Source organism: Camelus bactrianus, chromosome 21 (genome assembly GCF_048773025.1).
Source record: "Camelus bactrianus isolate YW-2024 breed Bactrian camel chromosome 21, ASM4877302v1, whole genome shotgun sequence".
Lineage (NCBI taxonomy): Eukaryota > Metazoa > Chordata > Mammalia > Artiodactyla > Camelidae > Camelus > Camelus bactrianus.
In genome coordinates, this window is record NC_133559.1 from 6,966,422 (window position 1) to 6,988,248 (window position 21,827).

At 55.2% G+C, this 21,827-nt stretch overlaps 2 protein-coding genes and 1 long non-coding RNA gene across 11 annotated transcripts in view; 1 reads left to right on the top strand and 2 right to left on the bottom strand.

The window, feature by feature from the left end:
- Positions 1-1,662, bottom strand: part of GATAD2B (GATA zinc finger domain containing 2B) — a 73,049-nt gene extending 71,387 nt beyond the window's left edge. For 2 of the 3 annotated variants that reach the window (XM_074349466.1, XM_074349465.1), the window contains exon 1: positions 1,520-1,662. The gene's annotated coding sequence lies outside the window, so the exon portion shown is untranslated. The remainder of the gene's footprint in view (positions 1-1,519) is intronic. The other variant, XM_074349464.1, reaches the window with a different exon arrangement.
- A 135-nt stretch (positions 1,663-1,797) lies between these two features.
- Positions 1,798-10,840, top strand: LOC105068201 (uncharacterized). Of its 2 annotated transcripts, none has more exons than XR_006724588.2 (3): positions 1,798-2,468; positions 5,095-5,203; positions 10,570-10,840. It is a non-coding gene; the product is annotated as an uncharacterized LOC105068201 (long non-coding RNA). The 2 variants fall into 2 exon arrangements; XR_835221.3 differs by lacking the exon at positions 10,570-10,840 and adding an exon at positions 5,340-6,546.
- DENND4B (DENN domain containing 4B) lies at positions 5,953-21,410 on the bottom strand. 6 transcript variants are annotated; one of them, XM_074349462.1, is made up of 28 exons: positions 21,301-21,410; positions 18,586-18,925; positions 17,745-17,997; positions 17,423-17,492; positions 17,066-17,235; positions 16,749-16,993; positions 16,294-16,360; positions 16,139-16,197; positions 15,828-15,972; positions 15,393-15,568; positions 15,143-15,240; positions 14,534-14,749; positions 13,845-13,990; positions 12,684-12,823; positions 12,467-12,593; positions 11,855-12,061; positions 11,380-11,508; positions 10,383-10,575; positions 9,977-10,144; positions 9,330-9,721; positions 9,047-9,169; positions 8,679-8,848; positions 8,461-8,596; positions 8,042-8,278; positions 7,410-7,527; positions 7,153-7,318; positions 7,013-7,077; positions 5,953-6,912 (listed from the first exon to the last, which is right to left on the bottom strand). In XM_074349462.1, exons 2-28 carry the CDS (start codon positions 18,900-18,902, stop codon positions 6,767-6,769), a joined length of 4,479 nt encoding a protein of 1,492 aa, XP_074205563.1. In that variant the 5' UTR covers positions 18,903-18,925; positions 21,301-21,410; the 3' UTR covers positions 5,953-6,766. The 6 variants fall into 6 exon arrangements, with proteins under 6 accessions (XP_074205563.1, XP_074205562.1, XP_074205561.1 ...); XM_074349461.1 differs by lacking the exon at positions 21,301-21,410 and adding an exon at positions 20,785-21,189; XM_074349460.1 differs by lacking the exon at positions 21,301-21,410 and adding an exon at positions 20,781-21,188.
- Between the last annotated feature and the right edge of the window lie 417 nt (positions 21,411-21,827).

The window sequence follows — 21,827 nt, forward strand, 5'->3', positions numbered from 1 at the left end:
AACTCCCAAATAAGTTAATCTCTAACATACAGAAAACAACATATAGACTCCATGCTGCTGCAAGAAAACAATCAGGAGTCATCTGCACTGGGAGGAGGACTGGATGGCTGGAGGAAACAGGTGAGAAGATTTCTTTTCACTTTGATTCTATGCCTGCATTGTCTATTCAAAAAAAATAACTAAAAATTTTCAGAGAGAAATGTTTTAAAAACTCAAAAGCATCAGCTCTTCTCCTAACACAGATCTGCTAAACCTGCCTTTACTCGTGCTTCAAGTCCAGATCTCTCTGTTGCAGTCTGGCCTGAAAGCACTGCTCTTTTCCTTTGCTGAAATACACTAATATTAAGTATCTCCCAGCTCTCTTCGCAGACACACACACACAAGCCCTCTAAATAATCGTTTATCAGAAATGAAAAAACTGGTTCTCGGAAGGCTACCTGATTCTCCAGATGACAGCAGAAAAAAAGCGTGCTAGCTAGCTCAGTTAGCAGCCGCATGCCTCCCACCCACCAGCAATGCCTCCATCTCCACTTCAGTGCCAGCCCTATGAACTAACATCTTATGTCTGGAGAGAAGTTGATGCTGGGGAAGAACCCAAAGAGGCTACCATATCTTTGTGAGGGGGAAAGCTGTCCTGGGCTGGAGAATGGCACCCAAACCTCTGCACTCACAGGAGTGGCTAGCTCCTTAGTGTAATTTAGCTCAGAGAGGCAAAAACTACTCTAAGTCTGGGTTTGGTTTAGGGAAGGGTAAGTTCTGACTCCATTGACCCTCAGGCACTGAACTAGGATACAGATCCAGTGGGTCCCAGAAGCTCAGCTGAAGAAAGCGGTGGTTTAGTTGCTAGAGAAGTACCCACACAGACGAAGACAATTCCCTTCTCCGGGAGGACGAGGGAACGGTGCACGATGAAATAAAGGGGTAAGATTCTGCGCTCCTGATTCCTCTGCCTAAATCAAGATAATTATCCTGTGCTTCCTTCACCCGTAAGGATCCCCCATTTGTCCCAACCGCCGGCAAACACAAAACTGAGAGTAGGGAGCGGCCCCCGCACCCTGAGGGCACCACTGGGGGTGGATAGAGTTAAGGGGGGGCTCGTTAGAGAGGAAAGGAGGGGAGCATGGCGGGCATGAGGCAGTGAGTGAAAGCGGGGAAGGCGGGGGAAACGGGGCGCGAGGAAGGGGAGAAAGAGTAAAAGGAGAAGAAATGAAGGGACACGAGCTGGGGGCGCGCGAGGCCGAAGTGAAAGACCGGGGCGCGCGCGCGAGGAGCCGGGGGAGGGGATGAGGTGAAGGGGGAGCGCGAGGCGGGGGCGCGCGGTGCCGGGGTGGGGGGAGGGGGACGCAAGGCGGGGGCGCGCGGGCGGGCGTCGGCTCGCGGGCGCTTCCCCTCCCCCCGCCCCTCCACCTTTCCCTTCCCCCACCTCCGCCACCACCGCCTCCTCCCAGCCTCCCTTCCTCGCTCCTCACCGCCCCCGGGCGGGCGGGCGGCCAGGCCGGCCTAGGCCAAAGCTCCTCACCTGGCGGTGGCGGTGTAACTCCCGGCTAGCTCGCCTCCTCAAGCGGCGGCGGCGGCGGCGTCGAAAAAGGAAGAGGCGACAGCACAGTGGGTTCCGGACCCCGCTGACGGGACCGGGGGCGGGGGTGGGGGAGGGGGGCGGGCCGGACCGGGGCGGGCGGGCGGAGCAGACACTGCGGTACAGACGGGGGCAGCGGCGGCGGCGGCGGCTGCACCGGCGGCGGCGGCACCACACAAACAAGGACGCTGATTGGGCAGCTGCCAAGCGCCTCGGCTCCGCCTTCCCCACACGCCACGACGCCCATTGGGCGACCTAAGCCGGCCTCCCCGCCCTCCTCTTCTCGGCCATACCAATAGGGGATGGGATGCCGGGACTACACCCCACCCTTGAAGAGTGAGTGGCTGGAGAAGTGATGATTGGCGTTCTTAAGACCCAATCCTAAACGGAGGAGGGGGATGGTCTAGCGGGGGCGCGTTAATGGGTACCTCGGCCAGTCCCAGACACATCCGGGTCTTCAGCAGCCCATTAAGTGTCGGGGGTCAAAAAATCGCTTCAGGCTGCAACTTTACCTCAGAGACGTTTTGGTCCCCAGGCAGCCGCCGTACCCCAGTATCCCAAAACCGGGATTCCCCTTTGGCCAGCTCTCATTCTTCCAATTCTAAAGATGGAGACTGGCGAACGGCGCTGGGCTCTGCGCTGGGTGGTGTGTTTCATCGCGACAGAATCCAGGAATTTCACGATAGAAGTAGCTTGAGGCGCTTGGGCCTTGCAGTCTATTTGGGGCGTGGCCTGTCTCCGTCTGCCAAAGGCCTTAAGCTTCCCGGTCTTCATTGTATCTCGGCACGGTCCTCTCGTGACTAAACCACGACAGGAGGAAAAAGGGCTCGCCAAATTGCTGAGAAATTACGCCGTGAAGAGCCCTCGCAGCTCCTTCTCTCGGGATCTCCTGGTATGGTTAGGTTCACAGTGAGGGAAACAGCCTCCCACTCCACCGACTCCACCTAATCAACTCAAGGCCCAGCTCCTGCTAGCCTCCCTACTTCCCCGAAGCAGTTAGGGCCCACCTAACTCTCAGCGTTGCTCGAGCAACTAACCACAAGTATTGCTCTTGAACATCTTGACGATAGGGACCGAGTATCACAGAGTCAGTGTGTTGGGGAAAGACTGTAAGGCACTGTGCTATGTGTGCAGTCTTATTTATTCGTTTAAGAGGTTTACGTGGATTATTTATTCCTCGTAACTCTGTAATACTGTTATCTCCATTTTACAGATGAGGAAAATGAGGTACTGATCAAATGATTTACCCAAAGTTACACATAATTGGCAGAGCTGCAATTTGAACCGAGGTAGATCAAGAAAGGGTCTCAGAGAGGCTAAGTGACTTGCAAAGGTCAGACAGCTCATTAGTGACTAAGCAGTGGTTTAAACCCAGAAATAACTGGTTCCAGGAGGCACTAGAATGTGCTTTCTGAATCACTTAGAAGTCATGCTGTGCAATGGAAATGAAACTAATACAAACTACAATATACAAAGTAGAGAAACAACTAAGTCCTACTTTATAGCACAGGGAACTGTATTCAATAGCTTGTAATAACCTATAATGAAAAAGAAAATAAAAAAGAATATATATAACTGAGTCACTATGCTGTACACCAGAAACTAACATAACATTGTAAATCAACTCTACTTCAATTTAAAAAAAAAGAAAGAAGAAACTAATGAAGGGCATAGCCACAAAAAGACACAGGTAGACCTGGAACACACACAACATACAGAGACATGCCACAGTTCTTAAGTGGGTAAAAAAAACCTCATTCAAGTATAATGTCCTGGTAAAGAACATGGTATATGGAGTCAGACTGCCTGGGTTTGGATCTCTTACCAGTTGTGTGATCTGGGTGCAAGTTACTTAACCTCTCTTCTCTATGTCCTAGTTTCCTTATCTTTAAAATGGGGAGGATTGGTAAGTACCTAGTTCATAGGGTAATTGTGAGGATGATAAAATAACACATTGAAAATGCTCAGGACAGTGCTAAGGGTACAGTAAGTACTCAGCGAACATAATAGCAACTATTTTGAGAGTTTTCCTCACTTTTCCAAAATTTCACCCTCTTAAGTTCAAAATTCAGCTTCAGTTGTTATTCTACCTGTAGTACCTACCTTGTACTGCACTGAAAATTATTTCTCTACTAACCCTTCAATTTAATGCCTTCGCTGACTCAGTTATTTCCCATACATGATATAAGACCTATTATGTGATCAGACACTCTTCTGTGTGCTGGGGATATAGCAATAAATGGGACAAAATCACTGCCCTCATGGAAGGTACAGCCCTCTTTCCCAAACGTGCTGTTTTGTCTGTTATCAGTCCAATGCATTCTCTGCGTCTGAAGGGCCATTCTTCAAGGGTTGCAAGGATATGTGAGAAACACAGTGGTGGAAGATACCAGCCTGAGGAAGATACTAGTGAGGACTGAGGAAATGGCTTTCAACAAACTTAAAGTCAGGCCATGGAGGGGGGACTTTCAATCTGGAATGATTAAGCTCCAAGGAAGACAACTAAGTGAGGCCACTGGTGTAATGGACATGACCTTTGCCCCATGCAGGCTCTGCCTGTTTGTTCATTTTCTTTTTGGGGCTAACATTTATTTAGTGTGCTTAGCACTTTATGTGGATTATATAATTTATCTTTAAACAACCTCCCCAGTTTGCAGATGAGGAAAAACTGAGGCACAGCATTTAACTTGTCTGATATAATAAAATTAGTAAATGCCAGAAACAAGATTTAACTAAAATTTGTCATATTCAAACCATGTACACTCTGAAGTCTAGGAAGATAAATTGGGCCAGGTAATTTGGACATATCCTTTCCCCCATACAGCTCCCTAGGCCAAGGACGGAGATGTCAGATGCCATATGAGTACTTTGCTATTGGAATTCCCAGATACTTCTGTGGTTAAAGAATTTAGTAGTTCCACCCATCAGACTATACAGGCCTCTTGAGGAAGCCCCAAAATGTGAAGCATCAGCTGGGAGGTAAGGTTGATTATTGTTTGTGAACTGAGGGATACTCTAGACCAATAAGATTGTATGCTCTATTAAGGTAGGGACAGCCCTAAAATTCTCTCTGTAATTCCAGACAGTTCAGTACGTGGCTGGGCATACTACACTCAATAGAAACTTATGATTTCAGGAAGGCAGTTGCTCCCTTGCAGATGGCCCTTGGGGATGATACAGGGAAAGTCTGGTTCTAGGGAGTGGGTCTGATCAGAACCTGGGGTAACATGAGGGTTTCCTTCTGAAGAAGGCATCTCCTAGTCCCTAGCAAAAACAGATGGCATTTGATAAACAACAAGGACCTACTGCATGTTACCTACAGGGAACTATAGTCAATATCTTGCAATAACCTAAAAGGAAAAAGAATCTGAAAAAGACTGCATTTGTGTATGTGTGTGTGTGTGTGTGCACTTTGCTATGCACCTGAAACACAGCACTGAAGTTCAAAAAAAAAAAAATTAAAACAAACAAAACAAAACAGATGGCATTTTCTAAGTTCCTGCTTCCCTCCTGTGCAGCTCAAGATAGGATGGGGAAGCATCCTCTGGCTTGAAGTTCCCAGAATTCAGAAGCAGTACTGCTCTCTTCATCCCCTGATCACCCCTAGGAATCTGCACTGGGGCTCATGTAAGTTATTTCCTCCATTAACACTGCTGCCCTCCCTCCTTCCCCAAGGCATTTCTCTTTGGTTGGCTAATTCCCTTTGGTAATTGGTTTTGCAGCTCTGTTAGGAGTTGTTTCCTGTGTTTATTTCATTATACAGGAAAGAAAGGGAGAACTCGGAGTGGGCCAAAAGGATTAGAAAAATGATGCCTGGCTCCATGATGCCCACATGCAGTGAGCCCCTTAATCCTTGCCTCTGTCCTCCTGGTGCTGTCCCTAGGCTGAGACCCTGGCTGGAAGAGTATTGCCCGCAGCTAGAGCAACTAAGGAGGCCTAGGATGAGTGCCAGGACTTCCAGGATGCATGAGGGCTGCCAATACCAATGACCGGGGAGAGGGCTGTCATCCCTGTGGAGGTACTAGAGAAGCTGGGAGGGGGGAGCTGGGGGAGAGGAAAGAAGGCAGAGATGAGCTCAGGGCCCCCAGAGAATGGAGCCTTTGTGTGGGGTACAGATGAGGGACAAGGGGGTGATTGTGTGGGAGGGCCGGAAGTGCCACACAGACTGGCACCACCATAGCTAGTACTGGATTCACCCCTCTCCTGCCCTGAGAACTCCCTATGCCCCAAGGGACCAGTACTAGACCTGGTCAGGGAAAGCAGTGTGTGCCTGAAGGCAGCAAGGGATGGAAAGGTGGAAAGGAGGATGTGCAGCCAAGAGAAAAAGAGAGGTATCCCCCGCCATTACCCCAGACCCAGGGAACAGGAGGCAGAAGAAAAAAGACAGAAGCAGCTTTTACTATATTTACATCCAACAAAACTTCGCAAGGAACAATCCTTATTGCACAGTCAGGGCCCTGGGTGGGTGAGGCATTCCCCAAAGTGGAGTGGACAAGAAGGATCAGAACTAGAGGGGGCACCAATTCTCCCTAAGGGGAGCCTGGGACTCCTCTAGCTCCCATCTCCCGAATTTCAAGGAGCTCCAAACCACTGGACCATGGTGCCCCCATTTCCCTTCTCTTTCTCACCATCCATGAGAACCCCATAAGCAAGGGGGCTGTGGCTCCAGAATAAATAACTTAAAATAAAATACAAACACTTAAGGTAGAAAGGCATGGAGAGCCTTGGGCTCCTTCGACAACTCTAGGGAAGAGGGACCATCACTGATGGGGAATGACATCCCTCCCTCCCATTCAGGGCAAAGGCTCAGTAGCTCTATATCTTGCCAGTTGTTTTTTAAAACAAAAACTTATAAAAATGACCAGGGCACTGCAGATCTGTGGGTACCCTGGAGGGGAATTCCTGGTATAGGATGGGGAGGTACAGAGATGTGCCAGCTCCCCCCACCCCAGCCCCCAGGCCTCCTCCAACATCAGCATGAGCATGTTGGGCAGATTGGAAATAGGGGTTTTGTGACTTTTGGTAACAGTGGGTCCCTCTTCCTGCTGCCCCTGCTCAGAGCTTATGGCTGGGCATGCTTCCCAGCCTGTTCCCAATTCCTCTATAAAAGGAACAGGGAAGCAGTTTATCTCTAGAATCCTTTCTCCCTCACCTCCTCACTCCAGGCTGGATAAGGAAGCTTAAGGGTCCCTAGCATTCCAGAGGTGCTCCAAAATATTTTCGGCAATCAATGGCCTTTGGGGTGGGCATCTGTGCCCGCCGCTGCCTCAGCTCCTCCTTGCCCATGCTGCTGGCCAGCTTGTTAAAGGCGGACTTGTACTTCTTGTCGAAGGCCACTAGGGAAGAGGGTGGGGGTAAGTTAGTATATTAGGAGTCCAGCCTCCCACACCTGGCCCCAGGTCTCTAAACTCCTCAGCCCCCTGCCTGCTCCCTCACCTATATCCACATGGTCCTTGCCCAGAGCAGCCATCGTCAGGAATAAGATCTCACGGTAGATGCCCCTGGAGCAGAGGCAGGAGGGTATGAGCGAGGGAAAGGGGGCATGGAGCCGGGACAGACCAGTGGGAGCAGCATACCTCTGCAGGTGCAGGCCAGCGGGAGGGGGCCCTAGCGTTTCCAGAAGGAGCCCTATAGCCTTGTGCACCTCATTGAGACCGACATGGCGCAGCACCGACTCCAGCAATGCCAGGCTAAGGGATACAGGTACTGGGCCTGGCCATACCACCCGCTGGGGGATCTGGCCTAGGTGAAAAAAAAAAAGGTACCCAGGATTAATGAGCCCTCTAAGCGTGGGACCCACCCCTTCCCACCCTAGGCCAAATACCAGACTCACTGTGGACCCTCCAGAGCACATAGAGAGGTGGGCAACTACTGGGGTCAGGGGTCAGGACATCCCACAGCAGCCGCACCTGCACAGATGCTGGATCGGGCATTAGCCAAGGAGATGGGGCCTGCAGGGAACCAAGATAAAGGAGCCAAGCTCAGGGAATGGGAGGCAAAGGACAGGAAATGGACAGGCGATGTTCCCAGAGACAGACGGACATCACAGGACATAGCCAAAGAGAAGAGGAAAGGAACTCTTGTTCTCCACAGGAAGGCAAGCTCTGTGAGAGCAAGGACTTTGTTTTGTAGTCTGCTACATCCCTAGTGCCTAACGCTCTGCCTAGAACCTAAAAGGTGCTCAATAAATATTGGTGCAATGAATAGACGAGCATTAACGAATCATCACCGAGGTACCGGGCACTATACTAGGTGTCCAACAACAGACCAGTGAGATGAGTGCTTACACCTTTTTACAGATGAGAAAATTGTAGCTCAGAACAGTGAAATAAAAGGGCCAGGAGTCAATCCAGGTACAAATGACTCCCAAGCCTGTGCTCTTTCTATAGCACCAAGGACACAGAGGACTGAGAAACAGAGCTGGGAGACAAGGAGGGGAAGCAGGGACCACATCAGGGCACTGACCGGGGTGGGTGGGGGGCCATCACAGGAGGCCAGCACCAGGCATGGCAGAATACTGGGCAGGCGCAGCCGCTGGAAATACCACAGAAGGTTCCAGAAGATGATGGGGTGGGCAGCGGGCAGCTCAGGCAACGCCAGCACCTCACTGCCCTCGTTCTCTACCAGTGACTCCAGCTCCTTACGCAGCACCAGGGGGCTCAGGTATGCCCATGCCCCACCCTCGACCCGCCGGGAGGCAACCTGTCAGGCACAAAGGGGAAGGGCAGTGGAGGGCATGTACCATGGCCCCATCCTCAGAGCCACGCTTCCCACTGAGCCACCACAGCCAGCAGCTTCTGGGATGCCCCTTGCCCTCGATGCCCATCTCTCCCCAGCACCACTGAAGCCAACCACAGGGCAACACATACACACACAGCCCTTACCCCCATGTGGCCATTGCAGAGCTGGGGTTCATCCAGGGCAAGGCAGAGCCTGCGGTCACTGAGCACGGGGCCTGGGCCCCCAGGGACAGGAGCGTCTCTGTTGCCACTGGCACCAGCAGGCTTGGGGCCGGGGGCGCTGCAGGAAGACAGCGGGAGGGGTTAGCCCTTGGACCTTCACCTCCCTGGCCCACCCACCGCACTTTCCCCGCTTTGGGCACCTGGGTCGGGAATCAAGGGTCTGGACACTGAGCAGGGGCACAAAGGGGCAGGCGCAGAAGGGGCAGGTCGTGTTAAGGTTGGAGTCGTCAGGTGCCCAGCCGGCCATGATCTCCTCATCGTACACCAGTGAGTCACAGGCGCGGCACAAGGAGCAGCTGGACAGCAGAATCTGCAGGCAGGGAGACCCCAGGAAGCAGGCCCTTTTGGCATCCAGGCTCAGGTGCCCATGCTCCTTCTTCCCCTGCCCCTCTCACCTTCACATCCCAGCCCAGCCTCCCCACCTCCTCCCAGCCCCTGCCTGTGACAGAGTGAATGGGAGTGGTGTGTGTGTGTTCAAGCACATCTGTGTAGGAGGGGTTATCCTCACTTCCAGGGAAGGTGGTGGGAAGGATCCAGGGGTGTCGCTGAGGCGCTCTGAGGAACGGTGAAGGCTCACACTGCTGAGAGAGGATTCTGAGAGGTCCCACTCACTGCCCAGAGAGGCTGAGCTCTGCCATTACATGAGAAAGCACAGTTAGCCCACCCCATGCTCCTCTTCACCCAGGATGCTGGCTTCAGCCGCCCCTCACGGCCCTCTCTGGGCACACCTGGTCAGCAGCCCTTCCCCAGGCCTCCTGGTGCTACAGTGGCTGGACCCTCCCCTCACTGGCTACCTCGGACGCAGTGGATCCAGGGCGCTCCCGGGGGTGCAGAAGGCTGTCCATGGGGCTACGGCGGGCTGGGGGAGGAAGATCAGGGGGCAGCTCAGGCGGGGGAACGCGAGAGGCAGGGGAGCGGCGGGAAGGAGTGAGCAGCTGTTGGAGGCGGGCACCCAGCCCTCGTCGCGGTGTGCTGGCCTCATCCTGACGCCCACCAGTCTTGGGCACCCGCCCACTTGACCCTTCCAGGGCTTCAGTTGACTGGGTACTCAGGGCTGAGCCTGAGTCCCCTGGGCTGCCTCCAGCTGCTGGCTCCTCTCCGGTCAGGCTCAAGTCTGAGAGGCTTCCATCATGCCAGGGTACAGGTGATCCCCGGGGTTCCAGTACCCCTAAGGCCTCTATCACTGCAGGGCAGAAAAGAATCAGGGAAGATGGAACTCAGCCCCTCCTCTAGGAACTGAGTAAACACAATTCCTGGCCTCACGAACTCTGGCACCACAACCCCCACCATGATGGCATTCCAGGCAAGATTCCCTCAGGGTCTACCCAGCACAAAGCGCCACCCCTCCATCCTGGCTCTAGTCTTCCCCTCTTTCACTGGCAAGTGGTTAGGAAAGCTGACAGGACTGAGGGGTGGGGGGTAGGACAAGGGTACTCACTGTGGGCCACGCCAGCCTCCACGGTGGGCTGTGCCCCTCGGGCACTACCCAGGCTGCCGCTTTTCACCAGACGCCCCGTAGGTGAGGCGGGGTCCCGCAGGCTTCGCCCAGCCCATGTAGTCTGGCGCTGAAGGGGGCGGGTTGGGGAGAGGCGCCCCAGATAGGGCTCTGTAAAAGACAGGGAGGGGGTTGAAGGCAGCCGGGTAGAAACCCAACCCCGGATTCCAAAACAGCTCCTTGCGTGGACCTGAAATCATAGGGCTTCTCCCAGGCAGAACTTCATGTCTTTTGTCACCAGCCAAGTGTAATTTCAATACCAACCACTAGGCCAGCCCCAGTTCTCTGTGACTGTCCCTGCCTGAGCCTCCCTAGTCCATCCCGAGCCATGTCACCAGTCCCTACCCACCTGTCTGGGAGCTGCCTGCCTCTCGTTGTGCTGCTGTCTCCGCCTCCTCCTCCTGCTTCGGCTGCTGCCGCCGCTGCCGCCGCTCTCTCAAGGGCTGGCGGAACTGAGCAGCCCCCATGACGACGTTCCGGAGCTTGGCCCAGCGCAGGCGCCCACCCGGTGTACCAGACGGCCACTTGCTTTCCAGCACCGCCTGCCAAGCACCATGCACATCAAGATGGCCTAGTTCCACACCCTGGCCCAGCCTGAGGCCCACTGTCTGACCTGGAGCCCCAAGGACCAGCTTCCCCTCCAGATGTCCTGCCTAGGACTGTGCTGCGTGGCTCAGCCAGGAACAAGAGCCCAGAAGAGGCAGCTGACAGGAGCCACCCTGTGGGGTTCTAGAGGAAGTCAGAAGTGATGGAGACAATCTGTATCCAGACTCTGCTGTTTATAAACTACAGTCTTTGATGAAATCAGTTCATTTTTGGTCATTAGTTCCCTCATCTAAAAAACAGGAAATAGTTTAGCATCATGGTTAAGGGCCTAAATTCAGGACACATCGCTATGCCTGTGTTCATACCTGAACTCCCTAACTTACTGTGGGACCTCAGACAAGTTACTAACTCTCTGTAACCTCATCACCTCATCTGTAAGATGAGGCTAATAATCATTCCACTTCATGGGGCTGTGCTGAAGATAAAGTGATTTTAAATGGGTAATGTATCTGGAACAGTGCCTGGCATATTGGCTCACACTATCGGTGATTACTGGGCGGTAGCAGTACTTGCCCAACCTCCTTGTCAGGGCTGTTGCGGGTGAGAATCAAAGCAGCCAAGTATGAGAAAACCCTCTGGAGGCACTAAGGCACTAGAGGGGCACAATGGATGACAGTGGTTATGGGACCTGGTTGGACTGTCTGGAGCCTGATCTCCAAGGACGGTGTCAGGGAGCAGCATCCCTCCCATAAACACCCCTGGCACAGGCTGCCATCCCACCCCTCACCCCAATTAGGTACCTTGTTATAGTAGCCATAGGTGATGGTGTTGGGCACAATGCCTGCCCGCCGCATGTCCAGCATGACCCGCACGGACAGCACAGGCTGCCCATAGTGCGAGCAGAGCTGCATCAGCACCCGGTAACACACCTGGGCCAGGAGATGCGCAGGATGAGAGCGGACTCACTCCCAACCCGAATCCTCCAGGCTCAGCAAGCACCGTCTTCCAGCCTCCCCAATTCTCAGACTCTACTGGCCCCTGGAAACTCCTGGGGTTGCCTCTGAGCCACCCACCCTTCCGGCTGACCCTGCCACCCTGCAGGCTCCACTTCTACACCCTGAACATGCTCATTAATTCAGTGAACGTAACGGAGTATCTGCCCAGCTCTCTGGCCTGTGTCCGTGCTCCCCATCTGCTTTCCCTGGTCACCAAGTCTCCCTCTCAGAGCCCCCACAGCTGCATGAGCCTTTGCTGGGGCTGGGTGAGGGTGCCCACCTCGTCAGGCAGCACCACCTTGCGGCTCTCCATCTGGCGCAACACCTGGTAGGCTGTGTGCAATGCCCGCACCCGGGAGGGCGCCGACCGCACGTAGGCGGGCAGACACAGGAACCACAGGCCATAGCAGTGGCCCAGCAGGCACCGGGCCCACAGCTCAGGCATGGCTGCTGACTTCTGCGCCATCCGCTGTGCGACCTTCATCTCCTAGGTAGGGCAGGGGACACACCGGGGTGAGTACGATGCCAGAGCAGGGCAGGTCTTAAAATAGTGTGGGAGAAGCAGTGCCCTCCCTGAGGAAGGGGCTGTACGCTGCTGAGGCAGGACACACAGCCCTGAGCCCCAAGGGAGATGTCCAGCTTGAGCCTGAGCAGGTGCCCAGGAAGAGGCAGCAAGCCCCTGGCTTCCCAGAGTTCTCAGAAAATGAAGATGAGGAAGGTGACAATGGTAACGAGTGCTAATGTTTCCTGTGCCTTTATGTGCCAAGCATGATGAAACCTCCTAACAACCTTATGGGGTAAGTACTACTAGATCCATTTTACAGATGAAGAAACTGAAGCAGCAGCCCTTGGTGTGAGCCAGATGCCTCTGTGGGGCCCACCTGCTGGTTACCTGTTTGGTACGGCGAGGGGCAGGACTGCTGGGGGCACTACGGGATGGACCCGGCACAGGCAGAGCCCCGGGTTGCTCTTGAGGAGACTCAAACAGCTCAGCCCGGAGCTCTGGGAACCCATCGTAGCTGGAGGGGCAGAGAGTTGCAGCATCAGGAGCAGTCAGCACTGTCAGCCTGTGGGGCCTTGGAACAAGTGAGGGGACGAGAGGCTCTCACCAGTACTGGGGAGTGGATTCACTGCCCTCTGGCACCGGGGGCTCCTCAGGAGGTGTGATAAAGACGGTGAGCTCACTTCCTGACAGCTCCTCCAGCTCCACCAAGGGTGTCGGCTCAGGCTTCTCCTGCTCTGGGTGGACCTGGAGCAGGATGGTAAGAGAGTGAGCATCAAGACAGTGGGCGTGACTTTACAATAGCTAAGAAATGGAAGCAACCTAAATGTCCATCCAGAGATGAACAGATGAATGGATAAAGAAAATGAAATACTACTTAGTCATAAAAAGGAATGAAATAATGCCATTTGCAGCAACATGGATGGACCTAGAGATAATCATACTAAGTGAAGTAAGTCAGACAGAGAACGACAAATATCATATGATATCACTTATATGTAGAGTCTAAAAAATGATACAAATGAACTTATTTACAAAACAGAAACAGACCTGCAGACATAGAAACTAAACTTATGGTCACCAAAGGGGGAAAGGGGGTGGGGGAGGGATAAATTAGAAGTTTGGGATTAGCAGATACAAACTACTATATATAAATGAACAATAAGGTCCTAGTGTATAGCACAGGGAACTATATTCAATATCCTATGATAAATCATAATGAAAAGAATATGAACAGGAATATATATATTGCTTTATATTTTTAATGTAATATATTAAATATAATACATTTATATATTTATTTATATATAACAAATAACATAATTATATATAATAAATATACAAATATATTTAAATATATTTGATTTTTATATTATATTTATATTATATGTTTAATATAACATATATTCACATATTGTAAATCAACTATACTTCAATTTAAAAAAAAAAAAAGACTGGGCATGGAGCAGGGCCAGGGTGTCCTGAGGATGGCATCCCCCCAGGAAAGCACATCCATAGAGAAGAAGCAAATGGGCCCAGACTCTACCAAGGCCCTGGAGATGTCGCTTGAGATGGAGTAAGGAATGGGAAGATGGTTTAGGAAGCCCGTCATGTATGGCTGCAAAGGCTGTGCACTGTATAACTCCAAAGGCATCATCTCCACCACAGAGGAGATACAGAGTGTGTTTATAGTGACCCTGGGGTAGCAGAGACAGCCAGGATAGAGCAGAGGACAACAGGCACAAAGAGAAGGGGTAGTGCCCAATACCTTGTCAACACAAGAGTCAAAGAATTCCAGGGCAGCATGCCGAGCAGAGCCAAAAGAGCATTCCTCGATAAACTGCGAGAACATCTGTGTGTGCAGCAGCTGGGAGTACAGCTTGTGGCTGGAGCGTTCCCGGGATTTGAGGAAGCCTGAGGGATGAGAATGGAGCAGGGGAGGTTACCAGGGGTCCCTATCACGGCCACCCCCTTCTGAACCTTTTTCTTGGCTCCCTGCCAACTTGGCATCTAAGGCCATCAAAGCCATCCTCTCTTTGGCCCCTCTGGCACCCCTACACCACATGCCAAGCTGACCCCCTCAGCTCCCCCAGGACCATGGTCCCATGGAATCCTCTGTTTTGTCTGTCTGCATCTACTGCCTCAGACTAGGGGTTGTCCAAAGACAGGGTACCTAAAGAGAGTTTGGCCAGTGGGGGTGGCTCACCACAGGTGTCACTGTGTCCCCCAAGCCCAGGTCTTCCCAGAGGACAAGGCCACAGCCTGTTCATCTTTGTACCCTTATTCCCCCAAGCTCCCAAGAGCATATGGCTGAAAACTGATGCCCATAAAAACGTATGCCGAGTGAGGGAACAAGCAACTGTGTGGTTCCCAGTCCCCTCTGTCTTCCCCTGGAAGCCCAGCCCCTGGCCAACCCTCCCGTGTCACCCTCCCTAAGCAGAGACAGGCCCTCTTTACCCTGCAAGAAGAAGAGGTTGTCCACATCACGAGACCCCTCAGAGGGGGCCTGGGTGAGCGGGCGCAGGAAGTCCCGGTAGCCCTTGAGCAGACAGGCCATGAAGCGGAGGAAGGCTCCCTGGACTTCACGCTCCAGCCGGGCCCGGCGGCCACACACTGCCTCGTAGTCTGTTAGCAGGAATTCCAGGGAGGCCTCCTCCTCAGGTCCAGTATATGCTGGGGACCAGGGCAGCCGAGAATCAGGGCCAGCACCTGTAGGGCTTGCCTCAACCCTGCTCGTCACCCGGGAGTCCCCGCTGCCGCCTCACCACCTCCAGCTTCTAACAGACCTGGTGCCAACAGTGACTGAAAAATTACCTCCAGGTAACAGTTTCAAGCCTTCCCAATGGTAAGCTGGACCTTCCTGGCATATTTAGGTATATCCATATTACATGTCCCTCCCTTTTGCTTAAACCGGAATTTGAATTCCTCTCACTTCCACCAAATGAAATCCTAACCCCTCTAACCTCCTCCAGTAAGGTCTAACTCTGCACAGGCCTCCCTCCCCAAACTGGAGGTTTAAGGTCAAAGACAGTTTCCAGCCTCCCACCCCCAATCCAGGCTTCTCACTCTGATCCAGCTGCTGGTACAGGTTTGTCAGTGTAGCCAGCAGAACCTTGTAGGGTTTGCGGGGCAGGGTCCGAGGGGAGAGGGGCTTCTTCTCCGTCCTATGAGACAACAAAAGGAGAAAAGAGTCATAGGGCTCCTCGCCAGCCTCCTCTTTCTGCCTGAGGCTTCCTTCCCGCAGGTAGCACTTCATACACCAGCCATCTCCTGCCCAGCTCCACACAGCCCCCCGGATGAGACCCAGCCCTCTTACTGGAAGAGCATGTTGGTATCAAGATCAACACAGATGACATCAGCAGGCGGGTCATGCAGATCGAAGTAACTGGAGTGGATGCCCACGATGAAGGGCACGGGGGCGCTCAGCACGTCTGCCAGCACCAGCGGGCACAGCGGAATGTAGGGGCACTGCCAGTGCAGCGGGAAGATCATCTAAAGCATCAGGAGTGAAGACCAGTGAGCAGGGGGAGAGGGGGCATCAGCCTTGGCGGGTGGTGCCTGTTGAGAGAAGCTGTCTGACTTGGGCTCCAAAGAAGTGCTCCTGACAGAAGCTGTGTGTCCCGTAGACTGTACCCAAGGATAAGGCTGAGGAACCTTCCCCAAGGAAGGAAAAGTAAGGAGAACCAAGGCAGGGATGGGGGCACCAGAAAGAACATTCTGTGGAAGGCAGGCTAGGGAGGGTGGCACTCACAGAGACGAGGGCCTCGCAGACGCTGGTGAGCAGGTCCGGCCGCAGCGAATGAACTAGTAGTTTGTGCTCCGTGAGCACAGCCAGCAGCAGCGTGATAGCCAACTCAGGGTCCAGGCTCTGCAGCAGCTGCAGGAAGCTGGCACCACTGCAGGCAATGCCAAGGTGGGGGAAGGGTCAGCAGGAGGCCCTTCCCTAGCCACGGGGCGCAGACACCCCCGGGCCCAGCCTGCACAGACCTCAACAGCTGTGCCCATCTGCCTGGCTCCTACCATGGCCTTGGTCATCAAAGCCCCCCCAACCTGGGCACATACCTGAGGGGCAGGGGCGAGGATACAGGCTGGCAGAGGAGCAGGTTGTCATAGGGAGACATCTGGGAGGCAGAAGGGCCATGGGTCAGGGTGGTGAAGGCTAGTCCCTGCCAACTCCCCTCCTCCCATCCAGCCCCTACCTCGGCCTCAGCTCTCACCTGCACCAGGATGCGGGGTCTCTGTGGGGAAGGGAAGGGGACATTATGAATGAAGTGGGAGATGTGCCTGGGGGAGAGAGGGATACAGTCAGAGGCAGACTCTCAGTCTACTTCACCGCCACATTCACTCTTCTCCTTCACCTGTCCACAAGAACCTTATTCCTCCCTGAATACCGCCTTGAGACCAATGTCAGCCATCAGAGTCTCCATTATATACAACATTTGTACAGCTCAGAAAGAGATTCCCTCTGGGCATGCACAGCCCCTGGCCAGGACTTAGTTACCAAGCGTAGAGTGGATTTCAGGCCCTGCTCAGCCCCTTTGCAATGGACCAACCATCCAGCTACACACTACAGCCCCATTCTCCACCCCCAGCTCCATCCTAATCTCTTCCAGCTCTCCTGGTCTCCTGATCCTCTTGTAACCCTTCCCGGTGTCAGGGAAGCCGTGCTCACGCTTCCAGGGGCAGGCGGTGGGGGCCTGAGACGGAGTAGCGGTAGAGGAAGGTGAGGAAGGCGCGGAAGGCAGGGAAGGCGGGCCAGCGGGACAGCACGGCAATGGCGCGGCGGGTGCGCACGTCTCGGCCCCCCAGCGCCCGGCCCCGCTCCACAGCGCTCAGCAGGCCCAGGGCCCGAGCTTGCCGCTCCGACAGCCTGGCCCTCGGGAATGCCTCGTAGAACTGCAAGGCAGCACCGTACACCTGGCAAGGGCAGAGGAGCAGTCAGGAGGGCCCTGTGGAGCCCGGACCCCTTACCACACTCCACACACCCACCTTATCACCAGCTGCACCCGTGAGCACAAAGGTGGAGAAGACGGGCACGGGGTACTTGGTCTGGGTAGGCCAGCACTCGATAGTGGCCCCCATGGGCAGGCAGAAGACGGGCACTGACTCGGGCAGCGGGAACGCCTCATTGTCCTCCTCTGGGTAGCGGCCCAGCAGCTCTGCACCCCCGGCAGAGTCGGGGATACCCAAAAGGAGTAGGGTCCATCAGACTCCAGGGGAAGGAACCAGAGGATCCCAGAGAAGGGCCAAGTGGCAAAGGGGAAGTGAGTTCTGGGGACACTGAAGGTGCCAGCCAAGAGGCACCAGGGCAGACAGACACAGAGGTTCAAGGGGTTGGCTACTCACCTGCCTCATACACGAGCGTGTTGGCCTTGGCCAGGCCCACCTTGTAGCACAGGTACACTGCTGGGCCCCACTGCCCCAGAAATGGCAAGAGACAAGCAGACACACGGCTAACAAAGATTTCTGGGGTCCATTTTCTCCACCACCCCTAAGTAGTCTTGGTGATTAGAACTTCCACTACTCACAGTCCTCCAAGACCAGACTCCCCTCTGGGCCCACCCTTGCCGATAGAGGTCTCAGTCCTAGGCTGCCCTTTGTGCCCAGGGTCCACACCCTCACAGGGAGATGGTGCAGGTCTCAGCTCTTAGCCGGGGCCCCCACTCACCATGCCAGGGTTGAGGTTGCGGGGCAATCGGCAGTAAGTATGAGGAGTGTCCTCGCCCTTGCTGGGCAGTACCAGGCAGAGGTCAGTGATGCCCAGGGCATGCAGCCCTGCCCCCTCTGCTGCCCGCCGGTAAGTGAGGTAGGTGCGGGGGTGCCCAGGGCCTGGAGGGGCCAGGTTGGCTGAGTGACTGTAGGGTGTCGTATCTAGCACTTGGAAGCCAGGCTTGGGACGTTCTTTCCCCTCGTACAACACCCTTGGCAGAAAGAGCAGAGAGATGTCAAGAGTTCAGGACAGAGAAGAAAGACCCCAGTCCTGCTAGATCTGCCTACCTAGTCCTATCCTACCTACTCAGCCTCGTCAAACCCTGACAGCACGATCGCTCTGCCCTCCAGATCCCCTCTTCTGCACTTGGCTCTACTTCTTGATCAGTAACAACCCCTCCAAGCCTTCCACAGCTCTCAGGCCCATTAATAAATGCTAAGAATAAAAGCTACCATTTATTGACTCTGTGCTAAGTCCCTTTACATGGATGATCTTATTTAATCTTCTCAACTACCCTATGAGGAGGTATTATTTCCCCCAATTTACAGATGAGGAAACAGGCCCAGAGGGGCTTCATAGCCTGCCCAAGGTCAGAGCTAGCAAGTAGCAGCACCAGTACACAAACCCAAATCTGTGAGAGGACTAAGTATATATAACTTCAGGCCCTTCTCCCTGACCCCCAGACCGCTCTCTTCCCATTCTCACTGTCCATTCCTCATCCCATACTCCTCCCTCTCCCTGCCTCACCCCGGAGCCCTTCCCGCCCTCCCTTGGTGCCTGCATGGGTAGGTGCACACACCCCAGCTCAACGAGGGGGGGCTTGTCACGGCCCCTGCGGTAGCAGATGACGGGTTGAGTTCCACCCAGGAGCCCAGCACTGAGTTCCAAGGGGTGGCCCCCAGCAGAAGCCTGGATGCAAGTGTAGCCCTGGGGCACCTCCTCGCCCAGTGCTCTAGCGATGACAGCCACATCTGTGATGGGCTCAGCTGGCCGGGGAGGGCGCAGGAGCCCACTGGGTTCAGGAACCCATGTTTCCTCAGGGATGGGTCCTCCGTTCCCTGCAAGCCCAGCTATCACGAAGTAATCCACCAGCCGGGGGGGCCGCTCCTCCGCCATGGCCCCCCCCTCACTCACTGCATCTGGAATGGTCAAGTAGGGCAGAGATGAAGCAAGGAAGGCTGGTGTTGCCATGGCAACCAGGGTGCACGCCCCCTCTTCCTAGTCCTTTCAAGGAAAGGCAGAATCAGTGGTCAGCCAATCCTGAACTCTCCCGCCTGTGACATCACCAGGCCCCCAAAGCCCACCACAGCTGCTTAAAGAGACCAGGACACTCCTTCAGTGGTACCGGCCCTCTCCCTAGAAAACCCAAACTCCACTGCACTGCACACAGCTAACCTGGGCTCTGACATCATATAGTTTCTGTATCCCTTTCAAAGGCCCCATCCCTCTTCACTCCCTAACAGAGAGCAGTCTTTTCGGTAATAGCCTGCAACGACAGCATTCATTCTGGCCATGACATCATGCCAACTTTAAACAGTCTTTTTATGGGTTCTGGCCTTCCTACTCTAGTTATGACATTCTAAAACCTCATGAGCCAGCTAATATTCTTAAAGAGCCCACCTCTAGGTTTTCATGAGGACCCCACAAAACCCAAGCTTTAAGTTTCTTTTTACCAGACTTAAGTGTCCTTTTTCCTAATCTAACTCCATTAATCTGACAAGAAAATTAGTGCCCTCCTACCTCCAGGATCCTTAGGTATCCCCAGTTAGGTCCAAACTGCTGTGGGAGACAGTCCCCGCCATCCCCAAGCCCTCCTCCGTGGAGCCCAGAGATGGAAACAGGCCCACAACAGCCCTTCAGTAACTGTTCTCACCTGCCTCCATGGCCCAACCCCAGGGAGTAGGAGCCCCAAGGGTCCCTGGGTGCCCCAGGGAGCAGAAGCTGGGAAAGCGCTTGGTGGGTGGCTTGCAGCAGAGGACAGAAGGCGTGGGGACTGCTTCAGAGGGGAAGGGAGGTGACTTCCTGAAACAGTGGAGGGGAAGCTGCAGCTCAGCGGAAGTCAGCCTATGGGTGTGTGCAGTGATGGTGGTGGTGGTGGTGAAGATAATGTTGAAGGCTCCAACACAGCATCATGACAAGTTGGAACCTTAGACTAAAGGACCTGCAACAAGGCTTAGAAAGCTCAGACTGGATCCAGGATGTACAGTCCTACCTAACCTCCCACTCCTCCCCAGGGAAGATGGGACGACGGAATCTCATGGAACCAGGCTGGTTGTCTCCTTAACCTGGGCTCTGGCCACCCCCCCCCCCAACTCCTGCTAAATTTAGTCTCCACATCTGCGAGGTGAAGCCAGGAGTCAGCGTCAGCCTCCTGATTTAGCTCTGGGACACAGCCCCGTGTCTCGTCCAGTGCAGGCGAATGGGAGCCCTATGCCCCATGCCCCAGGCAACATGCGGGAGCCACGAGGTGGGACCAAGCTGAGGGGCGCGTGGTACCCATCGGCAGGACCTGGGCAGCCTGGCCTCCTCACCGAGCCAGGAAGAGTCCTGCAGAAGGCAGCCCTTTCTCATTGGGGAAGGCAAGGGGCAAGGGCGCCACTCTGGGTCCCAACGCCCACAAGCCAGGCGACGGGAAGTTCGGGTTGGGGCAAAGGGCGCGCCTAGCGGGAGGAGGCAGAGGAAGGAGCAGGAGGGCAGAGAGGAGCGGGTGCGTGGCCGCTGGGGACGTGACGGCAGCAGCGCCGGCCGCCGCGTGACCCGGGCAGGAGGGAGGGGTGCTCGGGCTCCGGACCCACGGGAGCAGGAGGGGTGCAGGGCGCCGGGGCACGGCTAGCTAACTCCCGGCTGCATCCTCCCCTCCACTTTCACTTCCCCAGGGGAGAGGAACCGGAACCAGATGTGCAGCGCCAGAGAACAGCTGGGGGAGAGCCCCCGCCCTGCCAGCGCTCCCTCCCTTCCTTCCCCGCCCGCTGCCCCGCCCGGTCCAGCCCCTACCTGCCTGCCCCGCGACGCTCCGGCCGGCCGGCCCGCGGGCGGGTGGCTCGGAGGGCGGGTGGGCGGGCCGGCGGGCGGCTGGGCTACCCGGCCCCGGACATGGCGCAACGGACTCGGGCGCCGCTCCCGCCGGGGCGGCGAGTGAAGGAAGAGGCGGCGGAGGGCTCCGGGGCGCGGGGCGCCGTGGAGGGAGATCCAGGCGATCCCAGCGTCCCCGCCGCGCTGCGCCACGCGGGGACTGTGCTTCCGCGCCGCTCGCTTGCGCCGCGCGATCGTCCCGGCTCCCGCCGCACTGGAGACCGGGTGCTCCTCCGCGCGCCCCGCTTTCTCCGCTCCCCCCACCCCCCTACCGGGCCGCGGGCGCCGCCGCTCCCCCCAACCCCCCTCCCCGGCCGGCGGCCGTGACCCTGGCAGCGCCTGCCCAGCGCCCAGCCGCCTGCAGCGCGACCCCTGGCGGCTGGGAGGGCCCCTTGCACCCAGGCGGCTTCCCACCACTCGGCCATTGCCGCAGGACACTGACCCCAGGCGGCCCCTGAAGTCCGAGGTTCGCTCCCATCCCGCCCTGGGTCCTAGTCAGATGTGGCTTGCCTGCCAGGGGGAAAGCCCTGAAAACCTGGTTTGCGGAGACCCTGGTAGCTCCCCCTACTTTCAGATTTAGGGTACACTGCATTCCCTTCTAGCCTTAGCCAGAAGCTCTCAGTTCTCTTTTCTGAAAATGACAACAGCTTTGAAAAGAGGAAGAGCAGAGGCCAGGACTGTAGGGTGTGGAAGAGCAGCAGAGGTGGGGGTAACTGAGGAAGGGCACTACTCTTCTGACTGTGCTGTGTGGGGAAGAGAAGAGGGCAGAAGCTCAGCTGGTCAGAGGGCTAGCAACCCAAGCCAGGAAAAGGAAACTATCAGAACAAGGTTAGCACTCAAGCATCTGTGAATCAATGAGTGGAGAGGATGGGGGAGGATGAAGTGAATTCACACATAGCAAGGGGTCAGGAATGAGCCTTAGGAGAACCGGGTCAGAGGCTGGCCAGGTAGATGTAACCAGGCCCTCTA